This window comes from Balaenoptera borealis (assembly GCF_965194805.1).
Source record: "Balaenoptera borealis genome assembly, chromosome: 4".
NCBI classification, from domain to species: Eukaryota; Metazoa; Chordata; class Mammalia; order Artiodactyla; family Balaenopteridae; genus Balaenoptera; species Balaenoptera borealis.
Window position 1 is genome coordinate 149724062 of NC_138861.1, and position 11230 is coordinate 149735291.

Sequence of the window (11230 nt, forward strand, 5' to 3'; positions counted from 1 at the left end):
TTTGTGACCAGGACTTGTGGCCAGTTGTCAAATCTTCATAGACTTGATCCTTCAGTTTTACTTCTTGGTGGCTCACTCATTACAGTAGAACAACAGCCGAAATAAGGCCGTGGGTCCGGTGGAGCTGAATGGCACCCCCGAAAGCGCTGGTTCCAGAGGGAGCTGCGTGTGTGGTTCTGGGGGCTTGTTCCAGGGAGACGCGTGTCCAGGAGCCTGACCGCGGGAGGCCTGGGGGCACGCTCGCCCCGTGGCCGCCACCCCAACACACGTCGCCACGTCGGATTCTGCCAACGCCCTGAGAAGCCCCGAAGCACGCGGTGACGTGTCTGCGGGGCAGGGTGGGCAGCCCAGGGGTGACTCCTGGGCACGCCGTGGACAGCACGTGGCGCTGCACGAAGCTGCGGGACCAGGAGTTCAGGGCGGGGGGAGGGGTGCTGCCCACGCAAGGGGCTGCTGCTGCTGAGTGCACGGCCCGGTCAGCGCCCCGAGGGTGGACTGGGGTGGCCTCCGGGCCTTGGGCCCCTGTGGGACAGCCAAGGAGAGGGGCCACCGAGCGGGTGGGGCTGTATCTGCTGTCGGGGGCAGGGCTCTGGTCTGGGGGTGCAGACCGGGGATGTGCTCGTTGGGGGGCAGGGCCGGGGCTGGGGGGAGCTGGCCACGGGGGCGGGGGGCAGCGGCAGACCATCGGCAGAGCGGCTCTCAGCTGGGCGCTCTGGGCCGGCCGTCCGGGGGCGCGGTGTGGGGAGATGCCCGCCAGGCCGTGGGGGGTGGAGGCTCAGGGGAGGCCCCCTGTGTAGAGTGTGCGTCTCAGGCGTTCTAAGGTGAGGACAGTCGCGGCGCATCGGTGTTGAAAGCGGAACCACTGGAAGAGGGAGGGCTGAGGGGAGAGGAAGGTGGGCACCGGGGGTGGCTGTGGGGCTCGCCTGGCAGGAGCTGGGGGCCCTGGCAGGGGTCCCCCGAGGCAGGCTGCGGAGGCGGGCGCCGGGTGGGCTGACGAGCGAGGCCGTTGTTGCGTGAGGACCCCGGACCTCCGGCCAGTCCTTCCCCGGGTATTTGACGGGATCGTGGACGCACCTCTGGCCTCGAGTCCCCGGGCCCCCATCCCCCGTTGCGCCGGGTCTCAGTGGGGCCGTGGCCCTGGGCAGGGCAGGGGCGCGGGCAGGCAGGGCTCTGAGAAAGTGGCCCCGGGGGTGGGAGGGCGTGTGGCGGGGCTCCGGGAACCGAGGACACCTTATGTGACCTCGGGGACCCCTCTTGGTGGGATGCCACCCCCCCTGTGGCCTCCTGGAGATGCTTCAAGCCCGTGTCTTTTCTGTTGCAGACGTTAAAAAATTCAAAAAGCCTTTGCTCCCTCGATTATGAAGACGAGGATGAGGATGACGCCCGAGTGAAGACCGCCGTGTCCTCCCCACGTGACCCGCACGGCCCCGCGGGCATCGCTGTGCCAGGCCCCGGCCCCGCCAGTCCCAGCCCGGGGGTCTGGCGCGGGTGGGTGGCCGGTGAGGGCGAGGGCGGGAGTGGCGGGGACCCGAGTGACTGGGACAGCGCTGGGGAGGAGGGCGTCTTCCCCCTGGGCCGCGGCGAGCTGGACCTGGAGCAGATCGAGAACAACTGACCGGCAGGTGGGGGAGCCCCGCGAACGCGCTGTTTTGAACTCAAGGTGTCGCTTTGATCCAGTCTTTCCTAAAGAAGTGTTCTGTATTTTTACGGCTTTTACGGTTCCGAGAAAGCGTCTCTATTTTGAAGTGAATTTTCGTGAGGGCATTCTGTTCACAGGGTCTGTGCACAGACCCTGGGGTGGGTTTGTGTTCCTTTGGTGAAACGCCTGCTGTGAAGGGCACTGCGCGTGGTTCAGCTGCCTGGAGACCGCGGGCGCGTGGCCGGCCCCTCTGTGGACGCGGTCGTCGTGTGCTGGGCTGTTGGGAGCAGGGCCGCGTCGCTGAGGACTTGGGACGGGCCGTGAGGACGTGGTCCTGGCAGCCCTGCGCTGTCACTTCAATAAAAGGCGTTCATTTGCTTTGCAGCGTGGCTTCTGCTTCTTGCTCTTCTCACCAGGTCACGCAGGCCTGCTCGGCCTCGGATCTCTTTTTCTTCATTCTAACTTAATAAAATCATAGGCTTTCTACCAAAGATGTTGATCTAAGGAACTTCGGGGAAGAGGAAGGAGTTTGCGATAGCGAAAGGAAACGTTTATAATCTTTGGAGAAATATTCTTGGTTTTCTTTCCTGAGAAAATGGTCGTGGGGCCCTGTTGTTAACTGGAAGCGCCTTGTGAGCTGGTTTGGGCTTAGCTGGGGGCCGGGCAAGGCTGGGAAGCGCGCTCTTCCCCACGGGCCCCCCTCGGCCCTGCCCTGCGAGGTGCGGGACAGGGTCTTCCGGCGCTGCGCGGCCGCCTGCCGGCACCCACCCACCTCGTGCCTCTTGGGAAACTCAGCAGCACCTGTTCTGACACATTTACTTGCAGAACTGAAGTGGCGGTAAAGGCTTCTTTTCCCATCAATGTCAAAGAGGTCTTTCTTCTCTTAAAACCTCGGCGGCAGCCTGAGGGCCCCGCTGTCCTCAGAGGCACAGTTCGGCTCCTGGGTGCTCTCCTGGGGAAGTAGGGGGTGGATGTCTGTGCCGCAGACAGACGCAGAAGGGGCCTCCTGCCTTTTCTGAACGGTCCGCCGCTGGCTGGGCCCGTCTGGGGTGTCACCTGGACAGCGGGGATTTGGAAGCTGCCCGGATTTTTTGGAGTTTTTTTTGGCCACGCCGCGCAGCATGTGGGATCTTAGTTCCCTGACCAGGGATTGAACCCTTGTCCCCTGCAGTGGGAGCGCGGAGTCTTAACCACTGGACCACCAGGGAAGCCCCAGAAGCTGCCCAGGTTTAGCTGAAAGAGAAAAGCACAAAAATAAGGTGCCGAGGGGGCCGGGGTGCTGCAGGGCCACGGGTCAGGGGGGCGAGACGGGAAGGTGGCCGCGAGGGACGTGGTGGTGGTGGTGTCAGGACGTCTGGAGAGCCCCCAGGATGGCTCTTCGGCGGGGGCTGGAGGAGGGGACCCTGGCCCGGCCGAGGCTGCTGTAGGGCCCAGGCGGGGAAGCGCGGGAGAGAGTCGACGACGGCACGGGCAACGCTGTGTGCAGGAGGGAGCCCAGCCGGGCCCAGCCCCGGGGGACCCTGGGCAGGTGGCGGGCGGGCAGGGGAGGGCTCCCCACATCCCTGTGCAGCTGGGCCGGCCGTGGCTCTCCAGGCCGAGCGCGCCTGCGTCGCCCCAAGCTGCTCGGGGTCAGCCTGCAGGCCTGGGCGGCCGCGGAGGGGCGTCTTGGAGGCCCAGGTGAGACCACTGCTCCGCAGCTCCCAGCCTCCTGACCTCTTCCCGGTGAGTGCCTTGTGACCCCCCATGCTGGTTGCCCCCAGATAGTAAATACCTTGGATTTGGAGGGTCACATACAGTCTTCTCCCCGCAGAAGTGGAAAATCCATCTGAGTTTTCTCGGCTAGTCACCGTTCAGGGGTCGCTTGCTGATGCCTGAATTCGGGGAATTAAAGGATAAAGTCAAAGAAAGAAGAAGGAAAGCGATAGTAAAATAAGAGCAGAAACGAAGGAAGCGGACAGAGCCAGAGCGAGGAGGCTTGGAGTCTTGCCTCTGATGGACTCAGGTGATGGGCCGAGCGGGACGGAGCCCAGAGGGACAGTCAGGGGCGACAAGAGGACAAAGCCTGAGGGCAGCAGGGACCCTGACGATGGTGAGAGGGCGAGGTGGGCGGCGGGGAGGAAAGGGCAAATTCCCGGGAAAATAGTGCAGAAACTGGTGCTGGAAGTCAGAACCCAGGGGTAGTCCTGCAACCACTGAACAAAACGGGCCGTGGCTCAACATCTTCCTGCAAAGACCACACCCACCCCAGACGACTTTGGGCAAATCCTACAAAATACACAAGATGGAGGAGATTCCAGTTGGAGAAGACACGCCCCCGAGAATCGAGTGTGGCCAGGGAGACCCTGACATGACGGCGTGGAGGGACGGTGGGGGTGGGGTGGAGCTCAGCGGTGGTCAGGGTCAAGGGTCAGAGTGGTCAGGGTCGAGGGCAAGCAGGGTCCGTCTCCTGGCCTCCACCCCAGGCCTCCGGACAGCAGGGAGAGGGCCCTTGTCCCCTCACAGGGGCCACCAGCCCGTAGACGCCAAGCCCCTCCTCCCTTTCCCCGGGCCCCCTGACCTTGACCCCCTCCCCCGACCAGTGCTCAGCTGGGCCCCCCTCCCGAGGTGCCCGCAGCCCATGGACTTCCTGACTGGGGGCCTCTGCCCTGGTGTCGAGTGGGAGGGGAAGGGACTGCCCATCATGTACCTTTTTCTACTTTTCTGCAGCTGTGGATATAGCTTTTAAAAACCTATTTAAGTTGATTTTGGTAATTTATATTGTCTTAGAATGTTGTCAGTTTCATCAAGAATATCCCATGTACTAACCTGTCACTTTTAATCCCGGCTCTCTGGTCCCCTCTTCTGGGCCCACACGGCGTCTGGGTTCTCTCGCTCTGTTGATTAGCCCGGTCAGACGTTTGTTTATTTTATTTATTTATTTTGAGGAACCAGCGCTTGGATTTACTGATGAGTTCCCCCATTTTTCTTGTTTCCAATTCATTAATTCGCCTTTATCTGTACTCCTCGCTCCTGCCTCCCGTGGATTTACTTTATTGTTCTGTTTTCCCTCCTTGTGTCGAATGTTTAGTTCATTTATTTTCAGTCTCTCTCACCCAGTAATAAAAACATTTAAGGTTGTGAATTCTCTGACAACCCCTCCTGAAGCTGGCCCCGGGGATGTGCAGTCTCTCTCCCAACACTTGTAAAATCGTCTGTCACAGCAACTTTCATTTGCTCTCTGACCTAGGAGTTATTTAGGAGCGTAGCTTTGAATTTCCAAATCATCTGGCTTCTTTTTTAGATCCTTTTAGCAATTTTTAGTTTCACTGCATTGGTTTAAATAATGAGGCCTATAAATGTTTCACCGTTTGGAATGTGGTGAGGCATGCGTGCATGTGTGTGCATGTGTGTACCTACGTGCACACATATGCAAGTATGCACACCCACGTGCCCACACATGAACCTGCGTGCACCCGCATGTGTGCACCTGTGGGCCCACATGTGTGTATGTGCACGCATGGGTTTGTGTGCCTGCCCTTGTATGGCCGTATACATGTGTAATGTGTGTGTGCATGCACGGGTGTGTATATGCATGTGTGGGGCTGTGCCCACCTGCGTGTGTGTGCATGCACATGTGTGGGGAATGTTCTGTGGTTTCTGGCCGGGCGAGGGCTGTCCAGTCAAGGGCGTCCAGGAGGGGACTCAGGCCTCGTCCACCTTCCAGTTTTGTCCACCCGGTCCTGGGTCTCTGGCTGAGGTCTGGGCGCTGGAGCTGGGTTCCCCAGATGCTCACGGCGACATCCCTGATCTCGCGCCCCTTGGTGGGTCTCGACGGCCAGGACTGCTTATTAACAGGCTGAAAAGACACCTTGGAGGCCCCCCAGCGGGCGGCCTGGGAAGGGCTTGTTGGGGATCCTTGTGCTGGTGGCAGAGGGTGGGGCTCGTCCTGTGGCCCCAGGTCCTCCCTCCACCCCCGAAGACAAGGAGCAGAGCGCGGGGAAGACCTGGGAGATTCACAGAAAGTCCAATTTTATTCCTAGTTTGCTAATGATAAAAAATCATGAACGAATGTTGAATTTTCGTTTATTCGTCTGTTGAGATGATCATACGATGTTTCTACTTTAATCTGTACATGAGTTTTCTAGGGCTGCTGGAACAAATACCACAGACTTGGGGGGTGGTGCGTTGGGGGGCCTCAGACAACAGGCATTTGCTCCCCACGGTCCTGGGGGCTGCAAGTCCCATTTCAGGGTGTGCGCGGGGCTGGGTCCTCCTGAGGTGGCCTCTCCTGGGCGTGCAGACGGCCATCTCCTCCCTGTGTCCTCATATGGTCGTCCCTCTGTGTGTGTCTGTGTCCTAATCTCCTCCTCCTATAAGGACACCAGTCAGATTGGATCAGGGCCCACCCTTGGGACCTCATTTTACATTATTCACCTCTTTAAAGACCCTGTCTCCAATTTTTTTTTTATTGTGGTAAAATACATATAACATAACATTTACCACGTTAACCATTAAAAAAATTTCTTTTATTGGGATATAGTTGATTTACAATGTTGTATTAGTTTCAGGTGTCCAGCAAAGTGAATCGGTTATACCTATACATATATCCACTCTTTTTTAGATTCTTTCCCCATATAGGCCATTACAGAGTATTGTGTAGAGTTCCCTGTGCTCTACAGTAGGCCCTTATGAGTTACCTATTTTATATATAGTAGTGTGTCTATGCCCATCCCAGTCTCCCAATTTATCCCTCCCCCCCTTACCCCCTGGTAACCATAAGTTTGTTTTCTACATCCATGACTCTACTCCTGTTTTTAAGTGCACAGTTCAGTGGCATTAAGTACATTCACGTTGCTGTGAAGCCGTCACCATCCTTCTCCAGAACTTTTCCATCTTCCCAAACTGAGCTCTGCACCCATTAAACACTAACCTTCCGTCCCCCTCCCCCGGCCCCCCCTCATCTGCTTTCTGTCTCTATGGATTTGACTCCTCTAGGGACTCATATAAGTGGAATCACACAGTATTTTTTTTTTTAACTGACTTGTGTCACTTAAATGTCCTCAAGGTTCATCCATGTTGTAGCAGGTGTCAGAATCGCCTTCATTTTTAAGGCTGAATAACATTCCACTGTGTGGATGGACGCTTGGGTTGCGTCTACCTCTTGCCTGTTGTGAATAACGCTGCTATGAACATGGGGGTACAAATACCCCACTGAGACCCTGCTTTCAGTTCTTTTGAGTGTGTGACCAGAAATGGAATTGCTGGGTCCAGTGGTGACTGTTTAGTTTTTTGAGGAACCTCCACACTGTTCTCGAGCAGCTGCGCCATTTCACGTTCCGCCAGCCTTGCACAGGGCTCCAGTTTCTCCACATCCTGGCTGACGCTTGTTGTTTTCTGTTGTTTTGGATAGTAGCCATCCTCATGGGGTGAGGTGGTGCCTGTGGAGTTTGTTTGTTTTCTGTTATGTTGTATTTAACTTACCTGCATCATAGTAGGAAATTTGCTGGAAGTTTATGGCCTGACATATGGCCAATTTTTGTAGATATTCCACCTGTGCTTGAAAAGAATATATATTCTGAACGTGTAGCGTTCCATATATGTCTGTGAGATCTAGGTTTATTGTACAAATCTTTATCCTTACTGAATTTTTTTGTCTACCTGATATATCAAGTATTGATAGCTGTGTTAGATTCTATGATGGCCAAATTGTCTATTTCTCCTTGTAGTTTTGTAGGCGCATTCACGTTTAGAATTATATATTTCTGTTGAGTTGAATCTTTTGTGGTTGCAAGTTAACCCTCTTTGTCTCTACTGATAATTTTGATTAAATTCTATTTTGTGTAATGTTAAAATAGCTATAATGCCTTTCTTTTGGTCGCCATGTTTACCATTTTTGATGACCTTCATTCCTTCCAGCAGATCTGAGTTTCCACTGGGTATCATTTGTCTGCAGCCTGAAAACCCCCCTTTAGCATGTATTGTAATTGGGTATGATGGCTCAGCTTTCATTTATCTGAAAATATCTTCATTTCGCCTTAATTTTTTATTTTTTTAAAGTTTTTTTTTTCCTGCAGTTGCATTATTTATTTATTTATTTATGACTGTGCTGGGTCTTTGTTTCTGTGCGAGGGCTTTCTCTAGTTGCAGCAAGTGGGGGGCCACTCTTCATCGCGGTGCGCGGGCCTCTCACTGTCGCAGCCTCTCTTGTTGCGGAGCACAGGCTCCAGACGCGCAGGCTCAGTAGTTGTGGCTCACGGGCCCAGTTGCTCCGCGGCATGTGGGATCTTCCCAGACCAGGGCGCGAACTCGTGTCCCCTGCATCGGCAGGCAGACTCTCAACCACTGCGCCACCAGGGAAGCCCTCGCCTTAATTTTTGAAGGATAGTTTTGCCACACATGGAATTCTAGTTTGTCTCGTTCCTTCTTTAAAGAAACAATTCCATTGTCTTCGGGCTTGCATAGTTTTTGGTGAGAGGTCAGAAGTGATTTTATTGTTGAATCCCTGTAAGTGATGTGTCTTTTTTTTTTTTTTCTGGAAGTGTTTGAGATTTTCTCTTTAGTTTTGGTTTTCAGCAGTTGGCCACATCTAGGAATGGTTTTTCTTTGTATTTATCTTACATGGTTGCCGCTGTTTCAGCCAGCTTCTGAACTCAGTGGGTTGTTAGATTTTTTTTCTGTAGTCTTCTGTCTTCTGCCCTCTGGGCCTCCAGCTCCACGCCTGTTAGACACTTGATAGTTTGGACTGTTGACCGAGCCCGCTGACCCCCCACCATGCCAGACAGGTGCCCACCCCGGGTGCCCGTGAGGAGAGGCTCGTCTCTCTGTGCAACTCAATTCTTCAGGCCGCCCTGCAGGTGCTGCTTTTCCCGCATCCCTGGCTTTAATGTGATGAGTTTTCTTGTCGGGAGCTGAGGGTTTCGACATCCTCTGCATTCTGACCAGAAGCGGACGTCACTGGGTGTATATTTTTACATCCTTTTGTGTTAAATCTTTCAGTAGCCTTGTATGTTAGGTCTTTGGTGAACAGACCAGAGTGGTTTTCTTAATCCCACCTCCAGCTTTACCTGGAGAAGTAGGCGTTTTTTCACTTATTGTAAGTCTTCTGTCACTGGATTCTGTGGCTTCTCCCTCTCCTGGTCGTGACGTTATGAGTTCTGTTTCTGCTCTGTAAGTGGGTGCCCGCCGTCACAGTGAGCTTCCTCACCTCGCAAAGTCTGAAGCTCACCCAGGTCTTTGCCTCCCCCCAGCACCAGCACCTTGGTCACTTTAATTCCGGCCCTGCCCTCTTGGCTTTCTGTCCTCTTCTTGTGCACGGGCAGCCTCGTTTTACCCACAGGACGTTGACAGTCCTGTCATGTGCCATCAGTGGCTCTGGGTGTCCCCACATACGTCCCACCCCGATGGCTCTTCCTTGCCCTTTGCACAGCACACGTTTCCTCAGGTCACCCTCGGTCCTGCCGCCGGGGCTTCGCCAAGGAGACTTGCGAGCAGCCGGCTTCCCTCGGCGGGCCAGCTAGCCACAACACACCCACCATCTGCGGAGCCTGATGGAAGGGTGGGTGCGGCCCACGGTCGGCGTGAACCCAGGAGGCGGGGGCCATGGGCTGTCTCAGAGGCCGCTCTCTGCTCAGTTAATGCCCTTTCAGCTCAGGGGAACTTTCTCTGGGTCCTGCATGTGCCCCGTGCTGGGACCCCTCCCCAGGGAGCTCCCCTTCAGCTGGGAACTCGCTCCCGGAACAAGAAACCACAGTGACAGATGACAAATGAGACCTCACGGCATTGCAGGGAGAGAGCGTGCTGCGGCACCTAGGATGAACACCAGCCCTGCCGCTCCCGGGGCGAGACCTGGGACGTGTGGGGTGACAGAGATGCTTGCTGTGGGTGCCGCCGCACGGGAGGGTCATGTCGTCTGCATCTGCGCTGCCAGGAGCTCCCCGGGGCAAGGCTGTGGGGAGCCCGGGCGGGCACAGGTGGGCAGGCACAGGTGAGGGGGCTGGAGGGGAGCTGGGGCCAGGCAGATGCAGCGGCCACAGGACCAAAGCCTTCCCTCTCCGGTATTATTTTAAAAGTCTTACCTGATTAATTGCAAACATCTTTTTACTGTTAGTGTATGAGATTTATTGATTTAGGTATTAATTTCATATATTACTATACATCCAAGTTATCTCATTGTCTTTTTTCTTTTAAATCTGGAACGCTTCACGAATTTGCAAGTCATTCTTGCACAGGGACCATGCTAATCGTCTCTGTATCCTTCCAATCTAATTGTCTTTTTAAAACTTGCTTTGAGGTGAAATTCACACGACATAAAATTAACCAGTTTAAGGTGGCAGTTACTAGATCGACAGGGTTGTGCGGGCACCATCTCCACCCAGTTCCGAGGCATTTCACCCCGTGGCCCCAGAGAAACCCCCTACCCTTGGCCATCACCCCACCAGCCTGCTCTGTTTCGGTGGATTTACCTATTCTGGACATTTCACGGAAATGGAATCGTACACCAGGGCCCTTCGTGCGGGAGAGGAAGAGACCTCGGGAGGCGGGGGATGGGTTCTGGGCTGAGCGTCCCCACGTGATCAAGGCTCAGCAACCGGCAGCCCTCGGGCCAAACCCAGCGTCTTGCTGTTTCCGAAGCGCAGCGCATCAGGCGGCAGAGGTGAGCAGGGGCGGCAGAGGCTGTCGGGCCCGCAAGAGGGAAATGCCGCCTCTGGCGCTTCGTGGAATCTGCGGACCCTGCGGTCAGTGCCCAGTTCTCCCAGCCACCCAGCCCCGCCGCCGACGCCTGGCTGTATGCATGGCCGCCGCTGGCCTGGAGGTGGTGCTCGCCGTCGACAGAAGGACACAGGGTGCTGGACCGGGGTCGGGAGGTCTGGGGCCCGGCCTGGAGCTGCAGTGTGTCCCCCGGGAGCCCCAGTTCTTTGGGCCCCAGCGTAGCATCTGTCCAATGGGGATCTGCGCCCATTCTCCTGGCTTCCTGGGAGTGCGGCCAGACTGCTGTGCGCCCGCCTCGTGGGTGCAGCTCGGCTCAGGGCGGCTGGCAGGGGCGGCTGATGCGCTTGTGCGTGAGGCGCGGGTCCTCTGTCCTGCTGTCCTGGCACAGACCTCCACCAGCCCCGGCAGGCGGGCGGCAGGACACCCTGTCCGTTAACAGATACCAAGGCCTCCTCCTTCAGGGGCGCTGGGGACACAGGGGGCAGGGGGCCCTCACCCAGGCCCAGGGCCTGGCTTGTCCTCGCAGCATGGTACCTCCTCTGTCTGAATGGACCCAGGGCGTGAGGGCGAGGCGGACTGACCGGGGCAGGGTGTCGAGCGGCCGCGGTTTTCGCCCCTCTGTCGTGGTTTTGGCCTTTGCGGGGGGGAGCCCTGATCTCAGAGCTGCCTTGGGTGGCCCAGGTGGGCCTGTGTGGTGAGGACAGCCACGGCAGCCCTGGGACTACCAGGGACTCAGGGCTGGCTCCCCCTTCCCGAGGGGCTGGCTTGGGCCTGAGACACTTGCTCTGGGAGCCCCCAGTATGCCCTCCATGAAAGCCGGGTGTGGGCAGGGCTGCCCTGGGCGTCGGGCTCCCGTCTGCCAAGGGTCCGCTCTGTGCCGGGCCCGGGCGGTTCTCCTCGCTG

General features: G+C 56.5%; 1 protein-coding gene and 1 long non-coding RNA gene across 4 annotated transcripts in view; one reads left to right on the forward strand and one right to left on the reverse strand.

Annotated features, from left to right (window-relative positions):
- Nucleotides 1-2017, forward strand: part of FAM53A (family with sequence similarity 53 member A) — a 26444-nt gene extending 24427 nt beyond the window's left edge. For all 3 annotated transcript variants that reach the window (XM_082390003.1, XM_082390002.1, XM_082390004.1), the window contains exon 5: nucleotides 1322-2017. In XM_082390003.1, coding sequence (XP_082246129.1) covers nucleotides 1322-1615 — 294 coding nt within the window. In that variant the 3' untranslated portion in view covers nucleotides 1616-2017. The remainder of the gene's footprint in view (nucleotides 1-1321) is intronic.
- Nucleotides 1747-10360, reverse strand: LOC309627809. The gene is made up of 2 exons (XR_014243966.1): nucleotides 7985-10360; nucleotides 1747-7652 (listed from the first exon to the last, which is right to left on the reverse strand). It is a non-coding gene; the product is annotated as an uncharacterized lncRNA (long non-coding RNA).
- Between the last annotated feature and the right edge of the window lie 870 nt (nucleotides 10361-11230).